General features: G+C 44.1%; 1 protein-coding gene across 1 annotated transcript in view; it reads right to left on the bottom strand.

The window, feature by feature from the left end:
• The window catches only part of LOC137374017 (cysteine-rich protein 1-like), a 48,243-nt gene extending 21,138 nt beyond the window's left edge, over positions 1-27,105 (bottom strand). The window contains exon 1 of the mRNA XM_068039786.1: positions 27,017-27,105. Coding sequence (XP_067895887.1) covers positions 27,017-27,059 — 43 coding nt within the window. The 5' untranslated portion in view covers positions 27,060-27,105. The remainder of the gene's footprint in view (positions 1-27,016) is intronic.
• Positions 27,106-27,949: the final 844 nt, after the last annotated feature.

Raw genomic sequence — 27,949 nt, 5'->3', positions numbered from 1 at the left:
TGCTTAGGTTAACCATTAATCTTCTAGTCCAAGTCCTCCGAATACTGTCCTTTTAGCCTCAGTAACATAATGGTGAATTGGCACTGCACACACTCCAAGACCAGTTCATCCTTCCTGAGGTGCAGAACCCAGAACTGAACCCAGATTCTCCAGGTGGGGTCTAACCAGAATTCCCTGTAACATCACTTGCATCCTTTTGTATTCCAGCCCTCTTGAGATAAAGGTTAACATTCCATTGGCCTTGTTAATTATTTTTGTAGCTGTCTGAAGTATCCAAAAATGCTTTGCTTGCTTTTGCTATGTTCATATTGTCACGCTCATGAAGGGAACAGCAATGAAATATGAAATGAACTGGAGGAATTATTAAATAAAAGTCAACTGTTGAACTGAACGACAAAAAATGGACAAATTTGTGCCACAGACAAAATAGAGATCAGGTGACCCCCTCCTGTCCTTTCAATAAACATGATTGTCTGTTGAAGACGAAACCCTTTATCCACGCCTGAATTAACTTTGGGGAAACACATTAAAATGGAAAAACAGCCCATTCCATGTTCACAACTCCTATCTGCAGGAATGGAACTAAACAAGACTTTTTCAGACAGACCAACTCTGAAGCCAATGCCACAATGATAGGTGTGAAATAACACCTATTTATCAGAATGGGCCACATTCAGACACCATGTAACAATCATTCCCATATCCTGGAACATTGTGTGAATCACCCCAGGGGTGATTCTTGACCGACACCTCACCCTGACAAGGTTCTTTCTTAAAAGGTACCTCTGTGGAGAGAGGGGGGAGTACAGGCAGACAAGGTTTTTTCCAGCCAGAATAGCTATGTGACATTTCCAGATAAGCAGGAACTCTGCTGACAACATTTTAACTACTGCAGCAGAGAACTTGCAAGGTGACTTTGGAACTCCCCATCTGCGAAAGTGAACCAGGATTTCCACCATCGATTTCAGATTGAGGCTTAGCCACAAGGAGTCAGCGACACTTCATCCTTTTTAATACCATTAACATTCAGACCTGCACCGTTGAAAGATTTCCTCTCGAAAAGCTTCGAAAGGATTTTTAAAACGACAAACTCTTTTACAACAATTTGACTCAAATTGCATGCTACCAATCTATTCTCTTGTGTGTGGGTGAATGCATGAATAGGTGAAGTAGCAACATTTTTGATTATTGTGTGAAAAGTATATATTTATCTTTCTTTTGAACATTTGATAAAACCTGTCATTTGTCTAAATATTTGACCCTTAAAACATGCAGGGACTAAAATTCTATTTTTAAAACATTATCTGTGGTCAAGTATCCATAACAGTTTAGGGGGTTCATAGCTGGGATTCTGCATTTTCTCATTTTGTTCTCTATGCTGCTAATAACAAAAGACATGGTAACATTTGATGCTAACGTATTTATAGAGCAGGAAGAAGTATCCTACAATACATTAAACCACAGAATTGTCACAGTGCAGAAGGAGGTCGGTCGTCCATCATATCAGCACCGGCTCTGCAAATGAGCAATTCACCTGATGCTATTCCCCCACCTACTCCCTGTAACCCTGCACATTCTTCCTTTTCAGAGAACTTTTGAAAGCCACAATTGAACCTGTTTCCACTGCACGTTTAGACAGTGCATTAACCACTCATTGCGTGAAAAAGTTTTTTTCTCATGTCGCTTTTGCTTCTTTTGGCAATCACTTTAAATCTGTACCCTCTCATTCTTGAACCTTTCAGAGTATGAGAAGAGACTGGCAGCTAACAAAAGGGAATCCCAAAGTCTTCTAGAGGCTTATAAGTAGTAAAAGGGCGGTAAAAGCTGGAGTAGGGCCGATTAGGGACCAAAAGGGGAATTTAAGCATGGAGGCAAAGGGAACAGCTGAGGTATTAAATTAATACTTTGCATCTGTCTTTAACAAGGAAGAAGATGCTACCCAGGTCACAGTGAAGGAGAAAGTAATTAATACACGAGAAGGATTTAAAATTGATAGGGAGGATGTATTAGATAGATATTAAATTTGATAAAGCACCAGGACTGGATGAAATGCATCCAAGGATACTGAGGGAAGTGACAGTGGAAATTGCGGAGGCACTGGCTATAATTTCCAGTCTTCCTTTGACTTCGGGGTGGTGCTGTTACCTCTTCAATAAAAATCTCCAACAAGTTAGATACACATGATTTTCCCTTAGCGAATCCATGCTGGCATTCCTTAATTAACCCACATTTGTTCAAGTGACTATTAATTTGGTCCTAAATTATTATTTCTAGAAGTTTCCTCAGTATCAGTGTTAAACTGACTGACCCGTAGTTGCTGGGCTTATCTTTATATCCTTTTTTGAACAAGAGCGTAGCATTTGCAATTCTCCAGTTTTTCTCGAGCCACTCTGTCCAGACCCCGAATTATTTTGAATACCTCGATCAAATCACCTCTCAGCCTTCTCTTCTCCAAGGAAAATAGTTCCAACTTCACCAATCTATCTTCATAACTGAAATTCCTCATCCCTGGAACTATTCTCGTAAATATTTTCTCGACTTTCCCCAATGCCTTCATATCTTGTTCTTGTACTCTATGCCTCATTAATAAAGCATAGGACACTGTATGCTTTATTTACCACTTTCTCAATCTGTCCTGCCATCTTCAATGACTTATGTACATATACACCCCTTCAAGATTGTACCATCGATTTTAATACTGTCTCTCCATGTTCTTCCTACCAAAATGAATCACTTCACATTTTTCTGCATTAAACTTCATTTGCCACTTGCCCACCCATTCCACCAACTTGTCTATGTCCTTTTGAAGTTCTACACTATCCTCCTCACAGTTCACAATTGTTCCAATTTTCGTATCATCTGCAAATTTTGAAATTGTGTCCTGTACACCAAGGTCTACGTCATTTAGGTATATCAGGAAGACCCCCTGGGGAACTCTACTAAAAACCCTTCTCCAGCCTGAAAAACATCCATTAACCACTAGTCCCTGTTTACTGCCATTCAGCCAATTTCATATCCATGTTGCTATTGTCTTGTTTATTCCATGAGCTATAACTTTGCTCACAAGTCTGTTGTGTGGCACTGCATCAAATGCCTTTTGAAAGTCGATGTACACCACATCAACAGCATTGCCCTAATCAACCCTCTCTGCTACCTCCAAAAAAAACTGCAGCAAGTTCGCTAAACATAATTTTCCCTTAGTGAATCCATGCTTGCATTCCTTAATTAATTTGTCCAGGTGACTATTAATTTGGTCCTGAATTATTGTTTCTAGACGTTTCCTCAGCATCAATGTTAAACTGACTGGCCTGCAGTTGCTGGGCTTATCTTTACATCCTTTTTTGAACAAAAGTGTAACATTTGCAATTCTCCAGTCCTCTGGCACCACCCCTAAGTCTAAGGAAGACTGGAAAATTATGGCCAGTACCTCCGCAATTTCCACTCTCACTTCCCTCAGTATCCTTGGATGCATTTCATCTGGTCCTGGTGTTTTATCAAAGTTAAGTAGACAGCCTATCTAATACCTCCTCCTTATCAATTTTATATCCTCCTAGTTGCATTAATTACTTCCTCTTTGACTCTGACCTTTCACTTCTTCCTTGGTAAAAAGACAAATGCAAAGTATTAATTTAATATTTCTGCCTCCATGCGTAAATCCCCTTTTTGGTCCCTAATTGGCCCTACTCCAGCTTTTACCACCCTGTTACTACTTATATGTCTATAGAAGACTTTGGGACTCCCTTTTATGTTAGCTGCTAGTCTCTTTTCAAACTCTGCTTATTTGTTTTTTTCACTTCCCCTCTGAACCTTCTATATTCAGCCCGGTTCTCCATGGTATTATCTATCTGACATCTGACATAAGCACACTTTTTCTTCTTCATCTCTATCTCTTTTGTCATCCAGGCAGCTCTGGATTTATTTGCCCTACTTCTCCCCTCGGGGAAATATTCCTTGACTGTGTTCGAACTTTATCTTCTTTGAAGATAGTCCTTTGTTCAGTTGCCCACCTGCCAACAATGATCACTATCCCCTAAATGATCTCCTACTCATATCTGATCCAATTGGTCCACTTTATCCCCAAGAACCAGGTCTAGCAGTGCCTCCTTTCTCATTGGACTGGAAACATCCTGTTGGAGAAAATTTTCCTGAATGCATTCTAGGAACTCCTGCCCCTCTCTACTTACACTATTACCATCCCATTCTATATTTGGATAATTAAAATCCCCCATTATAATTACTCTATAGTTCTTGAATCTCTCTGTAATTTCCTTGCAAATTTGTTTCTCTTCATCCTTTCCAATAGTTGGTGGCCTATAGAATATGCTGAGCAATTTATTGCACCTATTTTGTTCCTTACTTGAGCCAAATAGAGTTTTACAGCACAGAAACAGGCCCTTTGGCCCATCGTGTCTGTGCCAGCCATCAAGCACCTATCTATTCTAATCCCATTTTCCAGCACTTGGCCCACAGCCTTGTATGCTACGGCATTTCAGGTACTCATCTAAATACTTCTTAAATGTTGTGAGGGCTCCTGCCTCTACCACCCCTTCAGGCAGTGTGTTCCAGATTCCAACCACCCTCTGGGTGAAATTTATTTTCCTCAAATCCCCTCTAAACCTCCTGCCCCTTACCTTAAATCTATTTTAAAAATATATTCCGTCCTTGACCCCTCTGGGACATCCTCTTTCTCCAGCACTGCAATTCTCTCCTTAATCAATATTGCCATCTGTCCCCCATTTTTCCCTTTCCTATCTTGAACACCTTGTATCCAGGAATATTTAACACCCAGTCCTGCCCTTTCTTGAGGCAGGACTTTGTTATAGCCACAACATCATATTTCCACATGGCAATCTGCACCTGTACCTCACCAGTCTTATTACTCACACTCTGTGCATTCATATACATGCACATTAATCCTGATTATACTTTATTACTTTCTCCCTTACTCTGACCCCACCTAAAAATATATTATTCTCTACTCTAGTGTTATCTATCTCTCCCAGTATTCTGTGTACTTTCGTATTCCTGTCTGATATTTCCTCCTGGTTTCCACCCCCCGCCAAGTTAGTTTAAACCAGGGCTGTCCAGCATATGGACCGCGGACCTGGATCCGGCCCGTCAGAAAGGTTTCCAACTGGCCCATGGATCTACACCATACCCAGCCATTCCTCATTCTCGCCAGGGGTCGACAACGTGTCCATTCCAGTATCCGATGTAAAAAAGTTTGAGGTCCATGAATGGTAATTTCAGGGATGAGAAGTTTCTCACTGGCTTCTTCTTTTTCACCAGACAGGTTTAAAAAAAAAATTGCACTGTATGCTTCACAGCTGAATTAGAATTTCTAAGCACAGATCTTTATCTAATGCTCATTAACAGTTCTTTCCATATGACAGGTGCTGATAGTGGGAACAGGGCTTTCCAGTGGGCTTTAAAAAAAAATCCAAATGTGCCAGAAAACCCCAAATCTGTCCAAAGTTCAGAGGCTAATGTTCCTGCTCTCAGCACCTGTCAGGACAGCTTTGAGCTTTCCGGTGAGTTCCAATTTTTTTTTTAAAAGCTCGGCGTAAAACCACAAATCTGTCCGACGTTCGGAACCCGCTATTCCTCCTCTCAGCAACAGTCAGGGGGATGGGCAGAGAGAGAGAGAGGGGGGCAGAGAGAGTGGGGGAGACAGAGAAAGAGAGGAAGGGATGACAGAGAGAAGGGGAACAGAGAGAGAGATAGGAAAGACAGAGGGCAGGACAGAGAGAGAGAGAGAGAAAGGGAGGACAGAGAGGGGGCTGAGAGGAGGAGGGCAGAGAGAAGTGGCTACAGAGAGAGAGAGATGGGGAAGAGAGAGAGGGAGAAAGAGAGAGAGAGAGCGAGATGGGGAGAGAGAAAGTGATGGGGAAGAGAGAGAGAGAGGGAGAAAGAGTCTGAGAAAGGGGTACAGTGAGAGGGGGGACAGAGAGAGGGAGGGGGAGAGAGAGAGAGAGAGAGAGAGGCAGGAAAGAGAAAACAAAATCACTCCTGACAGATGGCCATCTATCCAGAATATTCCACATCGCTACAAGAAATGTGCGGGCAGACCTTGACTTATTGTGCAAACACAAAAAATGCCAGTTATCTCAATGAATCAGTGTCCAACATAGTGAAGTGAAAGTAAGGCAATAAATTAGTCTTCTCATGTAAAGCTCCTTCACATTTGTGGTTTTTAATTAATAGCAAGATAAATTTTTAATTCCTTTATCTTTGCAAAATTGTCTTACTAGCTCCCTATGTAAGACAAAAAGTATAATGTGGCCCCCACGTGAAAGGTTGGACAACGCTGGTTTAAACCTTCCCAAATAGCACTATCATATCGCCCTGCAAGAAAATTTGTCCCAGCTCTGTTCAGGTGCAACCCCTCCGGCCTGTCCAGGTCCCACTTTCTCCATAACTGGTCCCAGTGCTCCGAGAATCTCCGTCCTACACCAACCTTCTAGCCACACATTCATCTGCTCTATCCTCCAATTTCTATATTCACTTGCGCGGTACTGGGAGTTATCTGGAGATTACTACTTTTGAGGTCCTGCTTGCTCATTTCTTACCAAGCTCCCAAAACTCTGCCTGCAGGATCATATCCCTGTTCCTACCTATGTTATTGGTAACGATGTGGACTATGGCTACTGGCTGTTCACCCTCCCCCCCTCTGCAGCCATTCAATGACATCCTTGACCCTGGCTCCAGGGAGGCAACACACCACATCCTGGATTCTCGTCTGCAGCCACAGAAATGCCTGTCTGTTCCCTGATGAATCTTCTATTATTATTGCTCTTCTAGTCTTCCTTGTACCCCATGTGCAGCTGAGCCACCCGTGGTGCCATGGCCTTAACTCTGGCTGCACTCCCCAGGTGAAACATCACTTTCCTCAGTATTCAGAACTGAATAGCTGTTAGAGTGCGATGCACTCAGGGGTCTCCTGCACTACCTGACTATTTCTTCTTGACTGTCTGGCAGTCACCCATTTCTTCTCTCCCTGCATACTCTTAATCTGTGGGCTGAATCTATAAATGTGCTTTCCATGAAGCTCTCAACCTCACGGATGCTCCGCAGTGATGCCAGCTGATGCTTAGGTTCCAAAACTCAGAGCTGAAGCTGCTGCAACTGACAACACTTCCTGCACATCCAGGACCCAAAATCAATTAAGTATTGAAGATTTAAAAGTTGGAGCTACCCAGGTGGGTGTCACTTTCAAGCAAAAAACAAGAAACCTGAAATACTTAAGAATCTAGCGAGCCATTTTAATCTTACCCCGGAACCAAAAGAAACGAGCATGGAATCTGAAACTGAAAAGATAGCCCTAGCTAGAATTCAATTTGAAACGTGAAAAGCAGAATTGCAGTTTCAAAAAGGAAAAAGAAAAAAGAGGAGATGCAGATGCAAAGTGAGGCAGCTGAGAGACAGTTTAAGCTAGATAATCTGCAAGCAGAAAGTGGGTAAGCCCCCAGCAATTCAAATAGTGAGTTCAATCCGGAGCAAAGCTTTGATGCTTTAAGACACTCATGATTTGTGCAAAATTTGATGAGGAGAAGGTCAAGTCCTATTTTACCACTTTTGAGAAAGTAGCTACCAGGCTAAAATGGACAAAAGAACATTGAACGAATGAACCAGGTGATAGCTGGTTTAAACAATTGTGTCATCTACCTGGATGACCTGTTAGTTTACAGCGATACCTGGGAAGACTACCTGGACCATTTAAGGAAACTCAGAATCACAGAGTTGTTACAGTGCAGAAGGGGGCCATTCAGCCCATCGTATCTGCGCCGGTTTTCCGAATGAGCAATGCACCTAATGCCATTCCCCCGCCTTCTCCCCGTAACCCTGCACTTTCTTCCTTTTTGCTTCTTTTGCAAGTTACTTTAAATCTGTGCCCTCTCATTCTCGATCCTTTCACAAGTGGGAAGTTTTTCCCTATCCACTCTGTCCGGAACCCTCATGATTTTGAATACCTCTATCAAATCACTTCTCAGCCTTCTTTTCTCCAATGAAAACAGTCCCAACTTCTCCAATCTATCTTCATAACTGAAGTTCTTCATCCCTGGAACCATTCTTGTGAATCTTTTCTGTACTCTCTCCAATCCCTTCACATCTTTCCTAAAATACGGCACCCAGAGCTGGACGCAGTACTTCAGCTGAGGCCGAACTGGTGTCTTATACCAGTTTAACATAACCTCTTGTACTCTATGCCCGTCTTAATAAAGCTGTAATCTTTATTAACTGCTCTCAGCCTGTCACATTCAATGACTTATGCACGTATACACCCAGATCTCTCTGCTCCTACCCCACTTTAGAATTGTATTCTTTATTTTATATTGTCTCTCCATTTCTTCCTACCAAAATGAATCACTTCACATTTCTCTGCATTGAACTTCATCTGCCACCTGTCTGCCCATTCCACCAACTTGTCTATGTCCTTTTGAAGTTCTACAATATCCTCCTCACAGTTCACAATTGTTCTAATTGTTCCAAGTTTTGTATCATCTGCAAATTTGGAAATTGTGCCCTGTACACCAAGGTCTAGGTCATTAATATATACCAGGAAGAGCAAGGATCCCAATACTGATCCCTGGGGAACTCCACTACAAACCTTCCTCCAGCCCAGAAAACATCCATTAACCACTACTCTCTGTTTCCTGTCACTCAGCCATTCCATATCCCATGATGCTACCGTCCCTTTTATTCCATGAGCTATAACTTTGCTCACAGGTCTGTTGTGTAGCACTGTATCAAATGTTTTTTGCAAGTCCATGTACCTCACATCACCCTCATCAATCCTCTCTGTTACCTTTTCAAAAAACTCCAGCAAGTTAGTTAAACATGATTTTCCTTTAACAAGTCCGTGCAGGCTTCCCTTAATTAACCCGCATTTGTCCATGTGACTCTTAATTTGGTCCCGACTTATTGTTTCTAGAAGTTTCCCCACCACCGAAGTTAAACTGACTGGCCTGTAGTTGCTGGAATAAAAAGAGAAAGTGCCGGAAATATGCAACAGGTCTGGCAGCAACTGTGGAGAGAGAAGCAGAGGTAACGTTTCAGGTCTGTGACCTTTCATCAGAACAGGCACCAGGGCTGGATGAGATGTAAATAAAGCAGAAAGCCTTTATTAATAGGAGCATAGAGTACAAAAGCAAGGAGGTTATGTTAAACTTGTATAAAACACTGGTTTGGCCCAACTGGAGGATTGTGTCCAGTTCAGGGCGTTGCATTTAAGGAAAGATTTGAAGGCATTTGAGAGAGTGCAGAAAAGATTCTTGAGAATGGTTCCGGGATAAGGAACTTCATTTACTGAAATAGATTGGAGAAGTTGGGACTGTTTTCCTTGGTGAGAGCAGATGAGGAAAAACTGTTCCCACTCATGAAAGGATCAAGAACCAGAGGGCACAGATTTAAAGTATTTGGCAAAAGCAACAATGACACATCAGGAAGCACTTTTTCATGCAGCGGGTGGTTAGGATCTGGAATGCACTGCCAGAGGTTATGGAGGAGGCAGATTCAATCAAGGCATTCAAAAGGGAATTAGATATTTACCTGAAAAGGAAGAATGTACAGGGTTCCAGGGAGAAGGCGAGGGAAATCGCACAAAGTGAATTGCTCACTTGGAGAACTGATGCAGACATGATGGGCCAAATGGCCTCCTTCTGTGCTGTAACAATTCTGGAGAGAGAGGGGAGAACAGACAGACAAAGCCTTTTCCAGCCAGAACAGCTGTGAGACATTTCCAGATAAACAGGAACTCTGCTGACAACATCTTTTATCTACTGGAGCAGAGAAATTGCAAGGTGACATTGGAACACACCATCTGTGAAAGTGAACCAGGATTTCCACCATCGACTTCAGATTGAGGCTTAGCCACAAGGAGCCAGTGACAAAGACAAAGAACATTCAGGCCTGCACCACTGAAAGATTTCCTCCCAAAAAGCTTCAAAATGGTTTTTAAAACAACGACCTCTTTTACAACAATTGCACTCTAAATGAATGTTACCCTCTACTCTCTTGTGTGTGTGTATATGGGCGAATGCGTGAGTGGGTGAAGTAGCAAATATTTTTCAGTTATTGTGTAAAAATAAATATTTATCTTTTTTGTAACCTATGAGAAAACCTGTCGTTTGTCTATTTATTTGACCCTTAAAACACTCAGGGACCAAAACACTATTTTAAAAACAATATCTGGGGTCAGGTGAGGTGAAAAGTGGAAATCACCGATACCACTTCCCACCTGTCAGTAAAAATCTCAACTCTTTTCCATTGGGCAGTGGTCGGGAGGAAGAGGTGTAAAAGCTGATGTACGCCACCTGACCTCACAGAGACAACCTGTCTCAGAATCATTGATTGTGGCCCTATGCTTGTTCATGATGCAGGGTAGGCATAGTCCTACCAACAGTAAAATGAGAATGACCAGGTAATGTTTAACGATGTTGGTTGAGGGATCAATTTTAGCTAGGACACTGGGGAGAACTCTATCTTTTCTGTGTTATCACGCCATTTTTCTCTTTTGCATCCACATGAGAGAGCAGACTGAGATGCAATTTCACATCTCATCCAAAAAACACCACCACTGCCAGTGTAGCGCTGCCTCAGTGCAGCTACTGCAAGTGTTACTGCAGATTGCACTCAAGTCTCTGGAGCAGTGCTCAAACCCATGATTGTCTGACTCAGAGATAAGCTGACATTGAACATAATAGACTCCCCCATGGTAGACTTATGGAGAAAGTCAGGAGGCATGGGATAGTGGGGAATGTGGCCAGTTGGATTAAGAATTGGCTAACTGATAGAAGGCAGAGAGTGGTCTTAGATGGTAAATACTCAGCCTGGAGCCCAGTTACCAGTGGCGTGCCGCAGGGATCAGTTCTGGGTCCTCTCCTGTTTGTGATTTTTATTAACGACTTGGATGAGGAAGTCGAAGGGTGGGTCAGTAAATTTGCAGATGATACAAAGGTTGGTGGAGTTGTGGATACCGAGGAGGGCTATTGTCGTCTGCAAAGGGACTTGGATAGGTTGCAGTGCTGGGCTGAAAAGTGGCAGATGGAGTTTAACCCTGAAAAGTGTGAGGTCGTCCATTTTGGAAGGACAAACATGAATGCAAAATACTGGGTTAACGGTAGGGTTCTTGGGCATGTGGAGGAGCAGAGAGACCTTGGGGTCTATGTGCATAGATCATTGAAAGTTGCAACTCAAGTGGATAGGGCTGTGAAGAAGGCATATGGGGTGTTAGCGTTCATTAGCAGAGGGATTGAATTTAAGAGCCGTGAGGTGATGATGCAGCTGTACAGGACCTTGGTAAGGCCTCATTTGGAGTACTGTGTGCAGTTCTGGTCGCCTCATTTTAGGAAGGATGTGGAAGCCTTGGAGAGGGTGCAGAGGAGATTTACCAGGATGTTGCCTGGAATGGAGAATAAGTCTTACGAGGAAAGGCTGAACATTCTAGGCCTCTTCTCATTAGAAAGGAGAAGGATGAGGGGTGACATGATAGAGGTTTATAAGATGATCAGGGGAATAGATAGGGTAGACAGTCAGAAACTTTTTCCCCGGGTGGAGCAAAGCGTTACAAGGGGTCATAAATTTAAGGTGAAGGGTGGGAGATATAAGGGGGATGTCAGGGGAAGGTTCTTTACCCAGAGAGTGGTCGAGGCATGGAATGCCTTGCCCGGGGAAGTTGTTGAGTCAGAAACTTTAGGGACTTTCAAAAGGCTTTTGGATAGGTATATGGATAAAGGAGAATGATGGGGTATAGATTAAATTGTCCTTGACAGAGGACAAAGGATCGGCACAACATTGTGGGCCGAAGGGCCTGTTCTGTGCTGTATGTTCTATGTTCTATGTTCTATAACAAGCAAGAGAACTGCAGGGGAATTCAGTAACTGGCCTGTTCCATAAATTGGATCATCCAGTGCTGTTATTTGTATGATGGTGATTATCAAGTGTGTTCACATTGCTCACTTTGTTTGAGGAATTCCTTTTGTGTTACCAGGGAGTTTGTAGTGAGTGAGGAGAGATTTTGGCATGCAAGTCTTTATATGGCACCTTTCAGAACCTCAGAATGTCCCAAAGTCCTTTACAGCCAATGAAATACTTTTAAAGTATAGTCACTGTTTTAATGTAGGAAACATGGCAGCTAATTTGAGCACAGCAAGTTCCCATAAACTATAATGTGATAATGACCAGATAATCTTTTTCAGTGATGTTAGTTGTGGGGTAAATATCGAGATTTCGCTTCTCTTCTTTCCATAGTGCCCTGGGATCTTTTACACCCACTTGAGAGGGCAGACAGGGCCTTGGTTTAACACCTTATTCAATGGATGGCACCTCTGACAATGTAGCACTCCCTTAGTACTATACTGAGAGTATCAGCATCGATTTTATGCTCAAGTCCAGTTCAGAGGCAAGATTGCTACCACTGTGCCAAAGCTTATTAGTTGAGGTTAGATATTCTTGGATTTGGTTGTTTGAGTTCTTTAGTTCGAGGGTTAATTTTACAACCAGTTTAGAACATTGGAGCAACAGGTAGGGCTGCAGATAGAAGACACACTGGAGTTAAGATACAGACCAGCTACGATCTAATTGAATGGTGGAACAGGCTTGAGGGGGCTGTTTGGCCTCCTCAAATGCCTGTGTTTCTCTGAGCAGCTGAATTTGGGCCAATAGAATGAACTTCCAACCTTATTTCTGATGTAAGGTTGAATTTGAACCCACTGAGCCTATTCTACTGATAGGTAATCACTTTAGTGCTTTTATCTCACTCCGAGTTCAATTAGTTTGGGCAGTTTCAGGTGGGCCTGAACGATGCCGAAGGTGCTATTTTTAGCCGTCTCCCCACCTGTATATGAGGCAAATAAACAGCATGTATATGGGAAACAGGAATGCCTCACTGTGATAGTCATTCATACTGATGACATACCGTGACTCACGTCAGTGTACTCAGTCCTACAAAAAACCCTCGAGTAACTGAGCTCCCTCTGCCAACAGATCAAAGACAACAACACCAAAATGCTGACTGTAGTGGAAATGCAGTCCAACTCTCTCAATGACATGTAGAGGGAGCCGCCTGGTAGCGTCAAATTAACCCTAGTGCCTCTTACAGGTTGTGGATACTGTCGTGTGTTGTGGGCATTGATTCCAAGGCTGGTTGCACTTGGGCAGAGAATGGCAAGTTTGGTCTGACAGTACAGTTCCCACCACTTAACCCAACCCACATTTAATTCAGCCAATCAGAAAACGTGGCCAAAAGGCAGCAACCGTTTATGTTAGAGTCTGGTTACAAAGTCATGCTTACTGCAAGTTAAACATACCATGTATTTGAAGCAAAAGCACTGGGAGTGTCAACCTAGATTATGAGCTCAAGTCTCTGAAAGGGAACATGAAGCCCCAGTCTTCTGACGCCAATCCACCATCTTCAACATTCACTCCCTCCACCACCGACACGCAGTGGCAGCAGTGTGTACCATCTACAAGATGCACTGCATCAATGCACCAAGGCTCCTTTGACAGCACCTTCCAAACCCGCGACCTCTACCACCTAGAAGGACAAAGGCAGCAGATGCATGGGAACACCACCACCTGCAAGTTCCCCTCCAAGCCACAAACCATTCTGACTTGGAACTGCTGTTCCTTCACTGTCACTGGGTCAAAATCCTGGAACTCCCTTCCTAACAGCACTGTGGGTGTACCTACCCCACATGGACTGTAGCGGTTCAAGAAGCCCACCTTCTCAACCTTCTCAAGAGCAATTAGGGATGACGAATAAATGCTGGCCTGGTCAGCAATGCCCACGTCCCACGAACGAATAAAAAATAAGAGGCAAGCGTGCTACCCATGGAGCTACGGCTGACACAAAGTGACTAACAAAAGACTAAGCTACTGTTGATAAGCAAAGCTTTGACAGGCTCAGTAAGATGGCAGAATGCTAAGTAAATAAATCATTTCATTAAAAAAGTCAATTAGCGATGATCTCAGCATTAAGCAAATAGCAAGGACTTGCCTGAATGAGTTTCTGAAGCCTGAAGTTGTTATTTCGGCTGAGAAAACAGAGGACCTTTAAGTTGGCAAGAAGGCATGGTCGTCACCATGGGTTACACTAATAAACAATTCCAGTACACAGTTATTATTTACAAATATCCTCGCTGTTGCTAGGTAATCATGTTGTCACCATGTTTTGAGTTGCTTTAATGTATATAAAATAAGACTATAAAGATTGTGAATGGGAACTAGGATTTCAATCATGGAATTACACAGGGTGGAATTTTTATATCCGTTCATGGAATGTGGGATTTGCTGCAAGGCCAGCATTTGTTGCTCGTCCCTAATTCCCTTGAGGTGATAGTGAGCTGCCATCTTCAACTGCTGCAGTCATGACCTCCTACAGTTCCTGTGAAACTTATGCCAATGGTTGCATGTTATCTTGTTCCTGAGATCCAATCAACCAAATATTATTGAGTTAGAAATTCGAGCAGACCAATCTTGGGTCTCAGCCCAATGTTACCTGTAAGCTGTGCAGCCACACGGCCTCATAAGCAAACCAAATGTTCCCCCATAAGCTGCACACAAGTTGTCCCTTTGAAGCTAACGTGTGTGCCTGGTTGCACAAAAGAATTTAAAGGCTTGTGCACTTAAGCATTTCGCCATCACACTACATAAAGAAATTAGAGGGTACGTAGCTCAGACCTCATCGTCATCAAGCTGGTGAGTTGCAGACAATGATAGATGTGGGAACGTGAGTACCTGCATACCTCGTTACCCAGGGCTAGTTGTGAAATCAGTACATGACAAGTTGAAACAGCTTTCTGCTGAGCGTGGGATGCTTTGTGTAGCCAGGCCTAAGGCCAGGTTGTCTTCTTAAGATTGAGTGATGGAATGTGTGAAATACAGCAACAGGATTTAGGAGATAAGAGCTGCCTCAATGGCCTAAACCATTGGTGTGAGGCAGTCTACCTTCTTGCCCCTGGCAGGTCTTGTGCTGGGATGGGGAAGTGGAGGATGGAAATGGATATGAGAGACCTTTAGCTGCACTGCTAGTAGGCAGCATGGGGACCCTCTGATTGCTGTGGTCCAGCAGAATGGGCAGGATTGCACCAGGACACCAGATTTATACCCTACCACTTTCAAAGGAACTGCATTTGAGCAGGATGAAAACTAGTGTCTGACCCAAACTCACCCATCCCCTAATAACAATGGATGCATTGGATTAAAATCTGGGTTTATATCATTATAACCCATAATCATTAATGGACCAGACAGAAAAAGCTAGCCTTGGAACGTAACCTCGACATTTCAGATTTAATCCATTCTAGATTTCATGGCAGTTTTTATCGGTTGGTGTGGAGCACAGGAGGCCATTCAGCACCACGAGCCTGTTTTGTTATTTAGTTGGTTCATGATTGATTTGTATTTTAACTCCATCTGCCCACTTTGATTCCATCAGCTTTCATACCCTTATCTAACAAAAAACAAAATCACTCAATCTCAGTTTTGAAAGCTACAATTGACCGCCATTAAGCACAGCGTTTTGGGGAGAGAGAGAGTTCCAGATTTCCACTACCCTTTGTGTGAAGAAGTGCTTCCTTATATCACTCCTGAACGACCTAACTCTAATTTTAAGGTTATCCCCCTTTTCTGGATTCTCCAACCAGAGGAAATATTTTCTCACTATCTACCCTGTTGAATCTCTATCATTTCCAATTCCTCAATTAGATCAACTCTTAATCTTCTAAACTCACAACTCCTACTGGCACTTTAAGAGTGTTAGGATGTTTCCAGTTTCAATGATAAGTTACAAATCACAGCAAATAAAGAATTTGGTGGAGGATATAAATTAAATTTGTGACCGGATAAATATCTCTGGTATAATTCCAACAGGGTCAGTCAGTGGGTTGTGGTGACTGGCAGGAATTTTAAATAAAAAGAAACTGTCGGGAGACCGTTGGTGCCTTGAAATCATTTGCAAACTAGTCTTCAGGATTTTTGGGTTGTGATCTTCTTGTCTGAGTTTTTACTCTTTATTGGAGGCAATTCTTTTCTCCCATTCTACTGCCAATTTTTGTTTTCAAAACTACAGGCATGGTTTTTTTTAGTAATATTAATTTATGCTAAACCTTTATAAAACAGTGGTAAAGCCGCAGTTGCAATATTGTGTCCAATTCTAGGTACCACTTTAAAAAGGATGTCAAGGCCTTGGAGAGGGTGTAGAGGGGTGAGGGACTTCAGGTGTGTGGAGAGACTGGAGAAACTGGAAACGTTCTCCTTAGAGCAGAGAAGGTAAAGGGGAAATTCAGGAAAGCCATTCAAAATTATGGGGAGTCTTGACAGGGTAGATCAGGAAAAACAGTTTCCACTGGCAAGAGGATTGATATCCAAAGGACACAAATTTAAGATGTTTGGCAAAAGGACCAGAGGGGAGATGAAGAAAAAAAATTACATATTGAGTTGTTGTGATCTGGAGAGCACTGTGTGAAAGGAGTGGTGGAAGCAGATTCAGTAGTAACTTTCAAAAGGATAAATATTTGAATGGGAAAAATTTGCAGGGCTTTGGGGAAAGAGCAGGGGAGTGTTACAATTGGATAGCTCTTTCAAAGAGCCAGCACAGGTATGATGGGCTGAATGGCATTCTTCTATGTTTTCTGATTCGATGATTCTCTGCTAAGATTCCTGTGCTGTGTCTGACTGTCATGTTGCAGCCTAGTTTGTTGCAGCATGAAGCCGTGACTGGATGATTAGCGGAAGGTTGAAATTGGCATGCTTTGCACCTGCAAGGAGACAGAATTAGTAGGCATCTTGGAGGGTTGTGGGGCTGGAGGAGATTACAGAGATAGGGAGGGGTGAGGCCATGGTGGAATTTGAAAACAAGGATGAGAATTTTAAAAGCGAGGCTTTGCTTCACTAGGAGCCAGTGTAGGTCAGTGAGCACAGGGGTGATGGATGAACAGGCCTTGGTGTGAGTAAGGACACAGGCAGCAGAGCTTCAGCTAAGGTAAAGTTTATGAAGAGTGGAAAATGAGAGATCGGTCAAGAGTGTAGTGGAATAGTCAGGTTTACAGGTTAGAGTTATTTGCTGCACAGAAGAAGGCCATTCAGCCCATCGAGTCCATGTCAGCTCTCCATGGAGCACTGCATCAAATCCTTTGAAGTTTGAAAGCTAAGATGTTAACAGGTGGGAAAACTGTAAGTCCCTTTGCAAGTGTGAGGTATCTGAACGGTCTCTCTCCAGTGTGTCTGTGCTGGTGTATCAGTAAATGCGTGACAAAGTGAATCCATTTCCACATTCAGCTGGTGAACACCCTCTCTCTGACGTGACTGGCAACAGAATCCCTACATTTATATAACACCATTAACATATGCTGTGAAACTTCTAATATAAGAAACGCAGGGCTGAATTTTATTCTGGCGACGGGGGTCCCATCGGCAGGCTGGAAGGTGGGATGAGACCCCACCTCGGCCCTCCATTGGACCTGTTGCAATTCCATGATGGGCAGCCAATTAACTGCCCACCATCGGGGATGCCGTCCCTTTAAGGGATGAGTTCCCGCCTCCAGAGCTGGCTGTGATCGCTGCCAGTGGGGCACTCCAGGGGCCCTGGAATGCCACAAAAGCGGGGAAGATGACAGGCACGCCGCTCCCCTGCCTCCCCCAACGCAATATTATAGGCCCCACATGTCCATTCCCGATCCTAGGAGGCCCATAAAATTCAGTCCTCTGTTTTGGGAACACTGGTCAATGGGTAGCACTCCCACTTTCAGAGCTAGAAAGTCATGGGTTCAAGACCCACTCCATGGACTATGAACAATCTGGCTAACCCACCAGGGCAGTACTGAGGAAATGCTGTGCTGTTTTTCAGATGAGACTTTAAACTGAGGCTATGTCTGCCCTCTCAGGTAGACGCAAGAGATCCCCTGGCCACTATTTTGAAGAAGAGCAGGGGAGTTATGCCGGGTGTCCTAGCCAATATTTAACCCTCAGCCCAGCATTACAAAAACAGATTATCCTGTCATTACCACATCGCTGCATGTGGGGGATGGGGAGGGGTTGTTGTGCACAAACTGGCAGCCACATTTCCTACATTACAACAGCCACTGCACATGAAAAATATGCCATTGTGTTTTGAGACAGCCTGAGGTTGTGAAAGGCACTTTAGAAATACAAGTCTTCCTTTTTCTCTCTATCATCCTCCCTCAACCCAAGTGTTTTGTTCCTAATGGTTCACTGCAGAGGTTCAAAGTTTAACATGTTCAGGACTCGGTGCCCTGGTAACAGCTCTCTCTGCGCCCACACCCAAAGCAAAAATTTGAAACCACCTGTTTGTGCTCTGCTTGGTTACCATGGCTACAAAACACTGGTAATAAACACAGAATGTGCTTACTCTTCAAAAAGCCTGGGAGTCTTGGCTTAAACATTCAAAACAGAGGAGCTTCAATTAATCTGATGAGAGTCATATGATTTGCAAAAGGCTGTCTTGCCAACTCTGGTTGGATTGGGCCATGTGACAATCTGACCATGTGACATTCCAACCACGTGATATCTGATCATGTGACATCCCTGAATTGCCTTTACCTGGTCATGGTTGGGATCCCTGAAGTGTCACCCTGGATTTTATGCTCAAATCTTTGGTGTGGGGTTTGAACCCAGGACCCTCTGACTCAGAGGCAGGAGTGCTGCCCACTGAGAAGAGTTAAGTTCACTTTTTTTTCCTCTTCCCCCTCAGTTCCATGTTAATTGACGCAGCATTTCATTGTACTGGTCAAAATAACTACAGCTGTGTTTCAACAACGAGGCTGCAGCTTCCCACTGACTGCAGTGACAAGTGTAAGCAATGTTGGGGAAGGTAAAAATCTCTGGTTACAGTGTTAAATTAGTGGTTTTCAAACTGCTCTTTGTGGGGGACCCACTCCCAGGCAGCCCGTGTAAACCCTGACACGCCTCCCGGGATACCCTGTAAATCCTGATACGCCTCCTGGGACACCCCTTCCCACCCCAAATATTTGCACACTCTCAGGGAGCCCCTGTAAACATTAACACACTCCTGGGCAAATCCTGCCAATATGGACATACTGTAAAAAAGCTCTTTAAATTGACTCATTCCTCAAGACCCCCTCCCTTAGCATAAAGCCTTCAGGGCCCCCTCATAACCTCTGAAAATGTTCACTACCCCAAAGGAAAACATTGCTGGTCTGGAAAGGAAGCAGATATAATGGGCTAGTAACCCAACAATACAGAGGTCAGACACGAATACTCAGCAACTCCCCATCTCAGTGTGATTTTGTGCTTATATCACTGGAGTGGGACTTGAACCCACAACATTCTGCCTCAGTGGGGAGAGTGCTACCGACTGAGCCACAGCTGATACCTTGCAAAAAAAGTACATAAATCTACCATCTGTCTTGGTTTCAGTTGGCCAATGTCCCGACTCCCATACATCCAATTTCTGTGGCTGATGAACTCACTAGGTGGTGTTTGACCCAAACTCCTACAATAACAGAGTCAGTCTCCGAGCAACATGGGGATTACTGGATGAAGAAAGGTCCGTTCACCTTCCACCATCCTGGTAGTCACATGTTACAATGATAATGGAGTTATTGACTGATCACTGTAATCAATCTCTATTAATGAGTCTACACCAGACCCAGACATGAGGGGAGGAAAACCCCAGTGCTGGAGAGCTTTGGGAACCATAGGTCCAAATCACCTGTTCCTCCCAAACATACAATACTCACCACATCATGTTTCAAATTACTCAGATAGTGGATCGAAAAATCACAAAATAAACTGAGGCAGAAAACTTCTTGTGGCATTTGTACATTTAAATAATGCAGAGAATAATAATAATAAAAGTCAGAGAATACCTGACAATTTGAAATGGCTACATTCTCTAGTTGGCCCTTTGCTTCCTCCACACTCCGCATGACTCCATTTTTCTGTCATCAGAACTTCTCCCCTAATGGTTTGCTGCAGCTCTTTAAGAGCTGCTGCCTTGCTAGATTTTGAACTCTGCATGGTTCCCCAAGAGCATTGTTATTTACAGCCAAATCACTGTGTAAAAAGTGAGAGTATTCAGTTAATTGGGCACTGTTACACTGTGCAAAACCTGCACTCTTGCTGATTTATCCCACCCCAGCAGGGATCACTATTAGTGTGTTTATTAAGCGATGTGCTGATCCATAGAAAATAGGAGCAGGAGTAGGCCATTCGGCCCTTCGAACCTGCTCCGCCATTCATTATGATCATGGCTGATCATCCAACTCAGTAACCTGTTCCTGCTTTCTCCCCATACCCTTTGATCCCTTTAGACCCAAGAGCTATATCTAACTCCTTCTTGAAAACATACAATGTTTTGGCTTCACCCGCTTTCTGCGGTAGCGAATTCCACAGGCTCACCACTCTCTGGGTAAAGAAATTTCTCCTTATCTCAGTTTAAATTCAGCCTTTTATTGTAGTGGGATTGGAACCCATGTCCTGAGAGCAACACCCTCAGTCTCTGGGTTATGAGTCCAGTCACAATACCACTACACCACCACCTCCCCACATCCCTGCTCTTTTGCTGAAAAATGCAACAACAAAAAATGAAGAGCAGGCACCAGGAGCATCCAACAGACTGGTTCTGACATAAATAAAAGCAAAATACTGCAGATGCTAAAAATCTGAAATAAGAACAAGAAATGCTGGAAGCAAATATTAGAAATGTAAAAGGTTAGAAGCAAGTAAAGCGGGGGTGGGGCAAGAAATAACAAAGGAGAAGGTGTAAATAGGACAGGGTCACAGAATAGTTGTGGAGCAAAGGCAAACAATATGTTAATGGTGTGTTGAAAGACAAAGCATTAGTACAGATAGGGTGTTAACAGACTGAAAATTGAACAGCTGCAAGTACAACATGAAAAAAAAAGTGAGTAAGCAAACTGAACAAACTAAGATGAAATAAAATAAAATAAACAAAAAAATATATATTAAAAAAGAGGAAAAATAAAAAAATAACTAAAAATAAAAGTAAAATGGGGGGCCCGTCATGCTCTGAAATTATTGAACTCAATGTTCAGTCTGGCAGGCTGTAGTGTGCCGAATTGGTAAATGAGATGCTGTTCCTCGAGCTTGCGTTGATGTTCACTGGAACACTGCAGCAATCCCAGGACAGAGATGTGAGCATGAAAGCAGGGGGGAGTGTTGAAATGGCAAGCAACCGGAAGCTCGGGGTCTTGCTTGCAGACTGAGCGGAGGTGTTCCGCAAAGCGGTCACCCAGTCTGCGCTTGGTCTCCCCAATGTAGAGGAGACCACACTGTGAGCAGCGAATACAGTATACTACATTGAAAGAAGCACAAGTAAATTGCTGCTTCACCTGAAAGGAGTGTTTGGGGCCTGGGATAGTGAGGAGAGAGGAGGTAAATGGGCAGGTATTACATCTCCTGCGATTGCAGGGGAAGGTACCATGAGAAGGGGACGAGGTGGTGGGGGTAATGGAGGAGTGGACCAGGGTGTCATGGAGGGAACGATCCCTTCAGAATGCTGACAAGGGAAGGGAGGGGAAGATGCATTTGGTAGTGGCATCAGCTGGAGGTGGCGGAAATGGCGGAGGATGATTCTTTGGATATGGAGCCTGATGGGGTGGAAAGTGAAGACATGGGGAACCCTGTCATAGTTCTGGGAGGGAGGGGAAGGGGTGAGGGTAGAGGTGCTGGAAATAGGCCGGACACGGTTGAGGGCCCTGTCAACCACATTGGGGGGAATCCTTGGTTGAGGAAAAAGGAGGTCATATCAGAAGCACCGTCATGGAAGGTAGCATCATCAGAGCAGATGCGTCGGAGACGGAGAAACTAGGAAAATGGAATGAAGTCCTTACAGGAGGCAGGGTGTGAAGAAGTGTAGTCGAGGTAGCTGTGGGAGTTGGTGGGCTTATAATGGATATTAGTAGACAACCTATCCCCAGAGATGGAGACAGAGAAGTCGAGGAAGGGAAGGGAAGTGTCGGAGATGGACCATGTAAAGGTGAGAGAAGGGTGGAAATTAGAAGCAAAGTTGATAATGTTTTCCAGTTCGGGGCGGGAGCAGGAAACGGCACCGATACAGTCATCAATGTACCGAAAAAAGAGTTGGGGGAGGGGGCCTGAGTAGGACTGGAACAAGGAATGTTCGACATATCCCACAAAAAGACAGGCATAACTAGGACCCCTGCGGGTACCCATAGCAACACATTTTACTTGAAGAAAGTGAGTGGAGTTGAAGGGGAAGTTGTTCAATGTGAGAACAAGTTCAGCCAGGCGGAGGAGGGGGGTGGTGGATGGGGACTGGTTGGGCCTCTGTTCAAGGAAGAAGCGGAGAGCCCTCAAACCATCCTGGTGGGGGATGGAGGTGTAGAGAGATTGGACGTCCATAGTAAAGAGGAGGCGGTTAGGGCCAGGAAACTGGAAATTGTCAAAATGATGTAGGGCATCAGAAGAGTCACAGATGTAGGTGGGAAGAGACTGGACCAGGGGAGAAAAGATAGAGTCAAGATAGGAAGACATAAGTTCAGTGGGGCAGGAACAGGCTGAAACAATGGGTCTGCCGGGACAGTCCTGTTTGTGGATTTTGGGAAGGAGATAGAAGCGGGCTGCCCGGGGTTGTGGGACTATGAGGTTGGAAGCTGTAGAGGGAAGATCTCCAGAGGAGATGAGGTCAGTGACAGTTCTGTGGACAGTAGCTTGATGTTCGGTGGTGGGGTCATGGTCCAGAGGGAGGTAGGAAGAAATGTCTGAGAGTTGACGCTGAGCCTCTGCAAGGTAGAGGTTGGTACGCCATACAACAACAGCACCACCCTTGTCTGCAGGTTTGATGACAATGTCGGGGTTAGACTTGAGAGAACGGAGTGCGGCAACTTCAGAGGGGGGCAGATTAGAGTGGGTGAGGAGGGCAGAGAAATTGAGAGGACCAATGTCGCGCTGACAGTTTTCAATGAAAAGATCAAGAGCGGGTAAGAGGCCCGACAGAGAGGTCCAGGTAGAGGGGGAATGCTGGAAGCGGATGAATGGGTCCGCTGGTCGGTGGGGAGGACTCCTGGTCAAAGAAGTGAGCCCGGAGGCGAAGGTGACGGAAGAAGAGCTCAACATCATGCCGAACATGAAATTCATTGAGGTGGCAGAATAACGGGATAAAACTGAGTCCTTTGCTGAGTACAGAAATTTCAGCGTCAGAGAGGGGAAGGACAGAGTGTATAGTGAATACACGGCAAGGAGTCAGATCAGAAGGGGTGGGGTCAGAGGGAAGTAAAGCGGAAGGAGGATCTGGAGGGGCATTAGTCCCCATCAGCTGCTGGAGCTTGCGTTCCTTAACACCTGAAAGGAAGAAAAGAAGTTTTTTGTCAATGCATCGGATGAGACGAAGAATGAAATGAAACTGCGGAGTAGAACAGCTTTGAGATAAGGTGAGGCAGTGCTGCTGGAGAGAGGTTCAGTGTGTACATGTGGCGGCACATAGCACTGAGTGTGGATCTCAGGATGCGGCGAGAACAGCAGCCCGAGGAACGTTGTATTTCTCGGAGATACCTGTAATGCTGGGTGGATTCAAAACATGATGAGTGAAACTGCAGTTGGAATCCACGTGGAATAAGTCAGAGCCGGAAACAGTCACTGAGGAAGGAGATGTGGCTGTGAAAACGAGTTTTGGTAGATACTTTATCAAACACCAGGAGGGAAATAGAAAGCAATGAAGGTGAACAAGGTAAAAGAGACAAACGAAAATCCCGTCGGAGAGAAGAGCAGAACTTCAAGGTAGGCATTCCTGGAAGAGAATTAAACGCTAAAATAAAAGCAAAATACTGCGGATGCTGGAAATCTGAAATAAAAACAAGAAATGCTGGAAATACTCAGCAGGTCTGGCAGCATCTGTGGAGAGAGAAGCAGAGTTAACGTTTCGGGTCAGTGACCCTTCTTCAGAACTGGCAAATATTAGAAATGTCAAAGGTTGTAAGCAAGTAAAGCGGAGGTGGGGCAAGACATAACAAAGGAGAGGTGTAAATAGGACAGGGTCACAGAACAGCTGACCAGAAGCTCGTGGAGCAAAGGCAAACAATATGTTAATGGTGTGTTGAAAGACAAAGCATTAGTACAGATAGAGTGTTATTGGACTGAAAATTGAACAGCCGCAAGTACAAACATGGGAAAAAAAAGTGGGTAAGCAAACTGAACAAACTAAGATGAAATAAAATAAAATAATCAAAAAAATATATAAAATAAAGGAAAACAAAAAAAAATAACTGAAAATAAAAGTAAAATGGAGCCCGTCATGCTCTGAAATGATTGAACTCAATGTTCAGCGTGGCAGGCTGTAGTGTGCCTAATCGGTAAATGAGGTACTGTTCCTCGAGCTTGCATTGATGTTCACTGGAACACTGCAGCAATCCCAGGACAGAGATGTGAGCATGAGAGACTGGTTCTGACCCTGAACTAAGGAATTATTTTTAACAGAGCAGTTTGCCTATGGAGCTGCTCATGGCGAGCTCAACTGGTTTGGGAACAATAGGTGCAAAAGAGAGTGACGGAGAAAGTGTAATGGGAAAAATATCAGAGGCAAAGTGTGACTCAGAAAGTGCATGCTGTCTACAAGACTTTTAATATATCTACACACAGATATATATCTATATATACACATATATACATTATATATATAAATATTATACACACAGATTGTGTCTATGTATCTACATAGTGCAAACAATATATACCATAGAACAGGAAGTACCTTTAGGTGAATGACAGTTGTTATTATGGCATGGATGAAACGAGATTGCTGAGGCAGTCTCAGAATAGACTCTCTAGTTAGTAACATACCAACACAGATAGAGCCGATAGGAGGTTCTGCATGCTGTACAAAATTGCATAGAAATTTAATTTAGCATCATCCTGCGTCTAATTGCTGAAAGTGATTTGTTTGGTTCCACACTGCTCAATCTATTTGACTACCAAGTAACAGGCATGGCAATATCAGAAGGGCTAAAGTCTGCAATCAAGCCCCAGGGACAGGAGTATCAGGCGAAGAGAGGGGCAATGCCCTGGGGAGCGTGGAGGAAGGGACACCTCAGGCAGACTGTCATTTTTTTTTCTTTTTTCCTGCAAGCCTTTCCTTTATCTTATGAAAGTTACTCTTGAATCTGCTTCCACCACCCTTTCAGGCAGTGAATTCCAACTCGTCACATTAAGAAAGAATCTTATTTGTGGGTTTTTTGCCAGTTACATGTAAGCTATATTCACGCTTATTCAGCTCTCTCATGGTGCTGGGCTGTAGCCCAAAGCAAATGTTCATATCCAATATCCACCCCACCCTCATTCCATATCACAGAATAGTTACAGCACAGAGGGAGGCCATTCGGCCCATCGTGTCTGTGCTGACTCTAAGAGCAACTTAGCTACTCCCACTCCCCTGCCATTTTCCCATAGCCCTGTAAATTCTCTCTCTCCAGAATTATCCAATTCCCTTTTGAAAGCCATGATTGAACCTGCCTCCACCACACTCTCAGACAGTTCATTCCAGATTCTAACCTCTCGCTGCAGAACATTTTTCCTCATGTCGCCATTGGTTCTTTTTCCAATCAATTTATATTAGTGTCCTCTGGTTCTCAATCCTTCCACCAATGGGAACAGTATATTCTTAAAATCCAGAGACTGTGATAGGTGCAGGAATCACTTGTACCAAGGCATCCAAGAAACTTAGCAGAAAGTAGAATGGTAGACTTAAATCAGAATGTGTACTGTATTTGTTCAATTGTGTGGAAAGTGATGATTAATAGCAGAGACAGATAAAACCCACAAATATCCTGCCCAATAATGAGGTTCGGGATGGGGAGGGAGCAGGGCAAGCGTGCCACATACAATCTCAGTTACAACATGAGCTGAAATTCCTCTTGTGACTAACAGGAAATTAGTTTTTTTTAAATAGCAAGTTAAGATCTGGAATGCACTGCCTGAAAGGGCGGTGGAAGCAGATTCAATAGTAACTTTCAAAAGGGAATTGGATAAATACTTGGAAAGAGAAAAAAAAATCATTCCGGCTTATGGGGCAAGAGCAGGGGAGTGGGGCTAATTGGATAGTTCTTTCAAAGAATTGGTACAGACATGATGGGCTAAAAGGTCTCCTTCTGTGCCACAAGATTCGAAGCAATTATCAATCATTAAAAACCCTGCTTAGCCATCTGAAATTGCCTTTTTGAACACAATTTCATCAATGGTTCGTTAATCACAGAGAAAACTGGGGCACTCTCCCATTATCAAAATAATTTAATTCCCATCACATGGAATAATTACAATAGGAGTGAGCAAGGGCTGGATGAACACAGACTGCTTTCTCTGATGCCCAATGTCCCTCAATAAATGTGAAGCGCCTTATTGCAAACAAACAGAGCCCTACCCCACTCTCAGTCTCTGATGGTGCTGAACCCCCTTCACCGCTATGCCTTTTGAAGATGATTCCCCAGAGAAGATTCTATTGTCGGGATAAAGACCCACCCCATCCCGGCGCCCAGCAATTCAATGAATGACAATTTTTCATGCAGGTGCAAGTGCCATGTGTCTGTTTCAGGTCGGTATCAGCTATTCCTAGACACCAGTCGACAAAGCAGTTACAAAACCCAACTGCAAAGGCGATTCTGTACATTTTCATGCAAACATCACCCATTCCACATAACAGCCCAACCGCCGCTGTCCAAAAGCCACAATAACACTACAGCAGAAACACTTGGTACATTTACATTGTTAACGCATCTCTCAACTAAATGCGAGTCAGGCGCCTCATACATCGCAGGCTCCTTGGGTTTGAATATTGAAGCAGCCTGTTTGCGAGTGTCTCACTCAGCCACTGCGCCTTGCTGTCTGAAAGATGCCCTTCGCATTCTGAAATGATCTCTTAATAAACGTCTCTCACTAAAACTGCCTTAAAAAAAGGAAACGTGAGTGCAACTGGGAGCCCATCATCCAAGACCCTTCATCAATAGAGACCAGACTCTCCTATTCCACATTGCAGACTCTCCGCAACAGGGGAATAACTGACTCTTACCAAAATAGACGGTTTTAACGCATTTGGGACATTTGGATGCCATGCTGGGTGATCCTGATGTCACTCGAACTCTTGCTGCCTCCTGTCTCTGGAATGATTCTGGCTCTCTGCACTCAGCCAGCGACACCAAACTCCCTCCTTCTCCCTCCTCCTCCTCCTCCCCTCCACCCTCACTGGCTCCCTGCAGCAGCCCTGCCCTCCACCCTCTGGCTTGATTGGCTTCCTGCCCCTGTCAATCTCACAAGCTTCCCACCCACTGCCTCCCAATGACAGGGAAATTATTGGTCCATTTTGGGAGGAGCTGGATTAAAGCAGCAGATAGCAGTAGAGTGACGATGTCTACTCATCCTCCTACAACATACAATGGTACCTGGGGGCACAGCCACCTGCTGCTCCCCTTTATCACTCCTTCACTCGAATGTCTACATTTCCTGGGGGGGAAGGATGCTGATTGGAACATGATCTCGCATCACACACCCATACTGCCCAAAGAGGGAGGAGGAACTTGCATTTCTCTGGCGCCTGTCACAACCCCAGGACATCCCAAAGTGCTTCAACAGCCAATGAAGTGCAGTCACTGTTGTAATGTCGGAAGCATGGCAGCCAATTTGCGCACAGCAAGCTCCCACATTCAGCGAGGTGATAATGACCAGATAATCTGACCAGATGTGGGTTGAGGGAGAAATATGGGCCAGAACTCCCCAAGCTGTTTTTTTAAAATAGTGGCATGGGATCATTTACGTATTTTATTTTTATTTTTTTTTATTTAGAGATACAGCACTGAAACAGGCCCTGCGGCCCACCGAGTCTGTGCCGACCAACAACCACCCATTTATACTAACCCTGCCGTAATCCCATATTCCCTGCCACCTCCCTACACTAGGGGCAATTTACAATGGCCAATTTACCTATCAACCTGCAAGTCTTTGGCTG

Source organism: Heterodontus francisci, chromosome 9 (genome assembly GCF_036365525.1).
Source record: "Heterodontus francisci isolate sHetFra1 chromosome 9, sHetFra1.hap1, whole genome shotgun sequence".
NCBI lineage: Eukaryota > Metazoa > Chordata > Chondrichthyes > Heterodontiformes > Heterodontidae > Heterodontus > Heterodontus francisci.
Note: the sequence above shows the minus strand (reverse complement) of the source record. Positions and strands in the feature narration are given on the sequence as shown.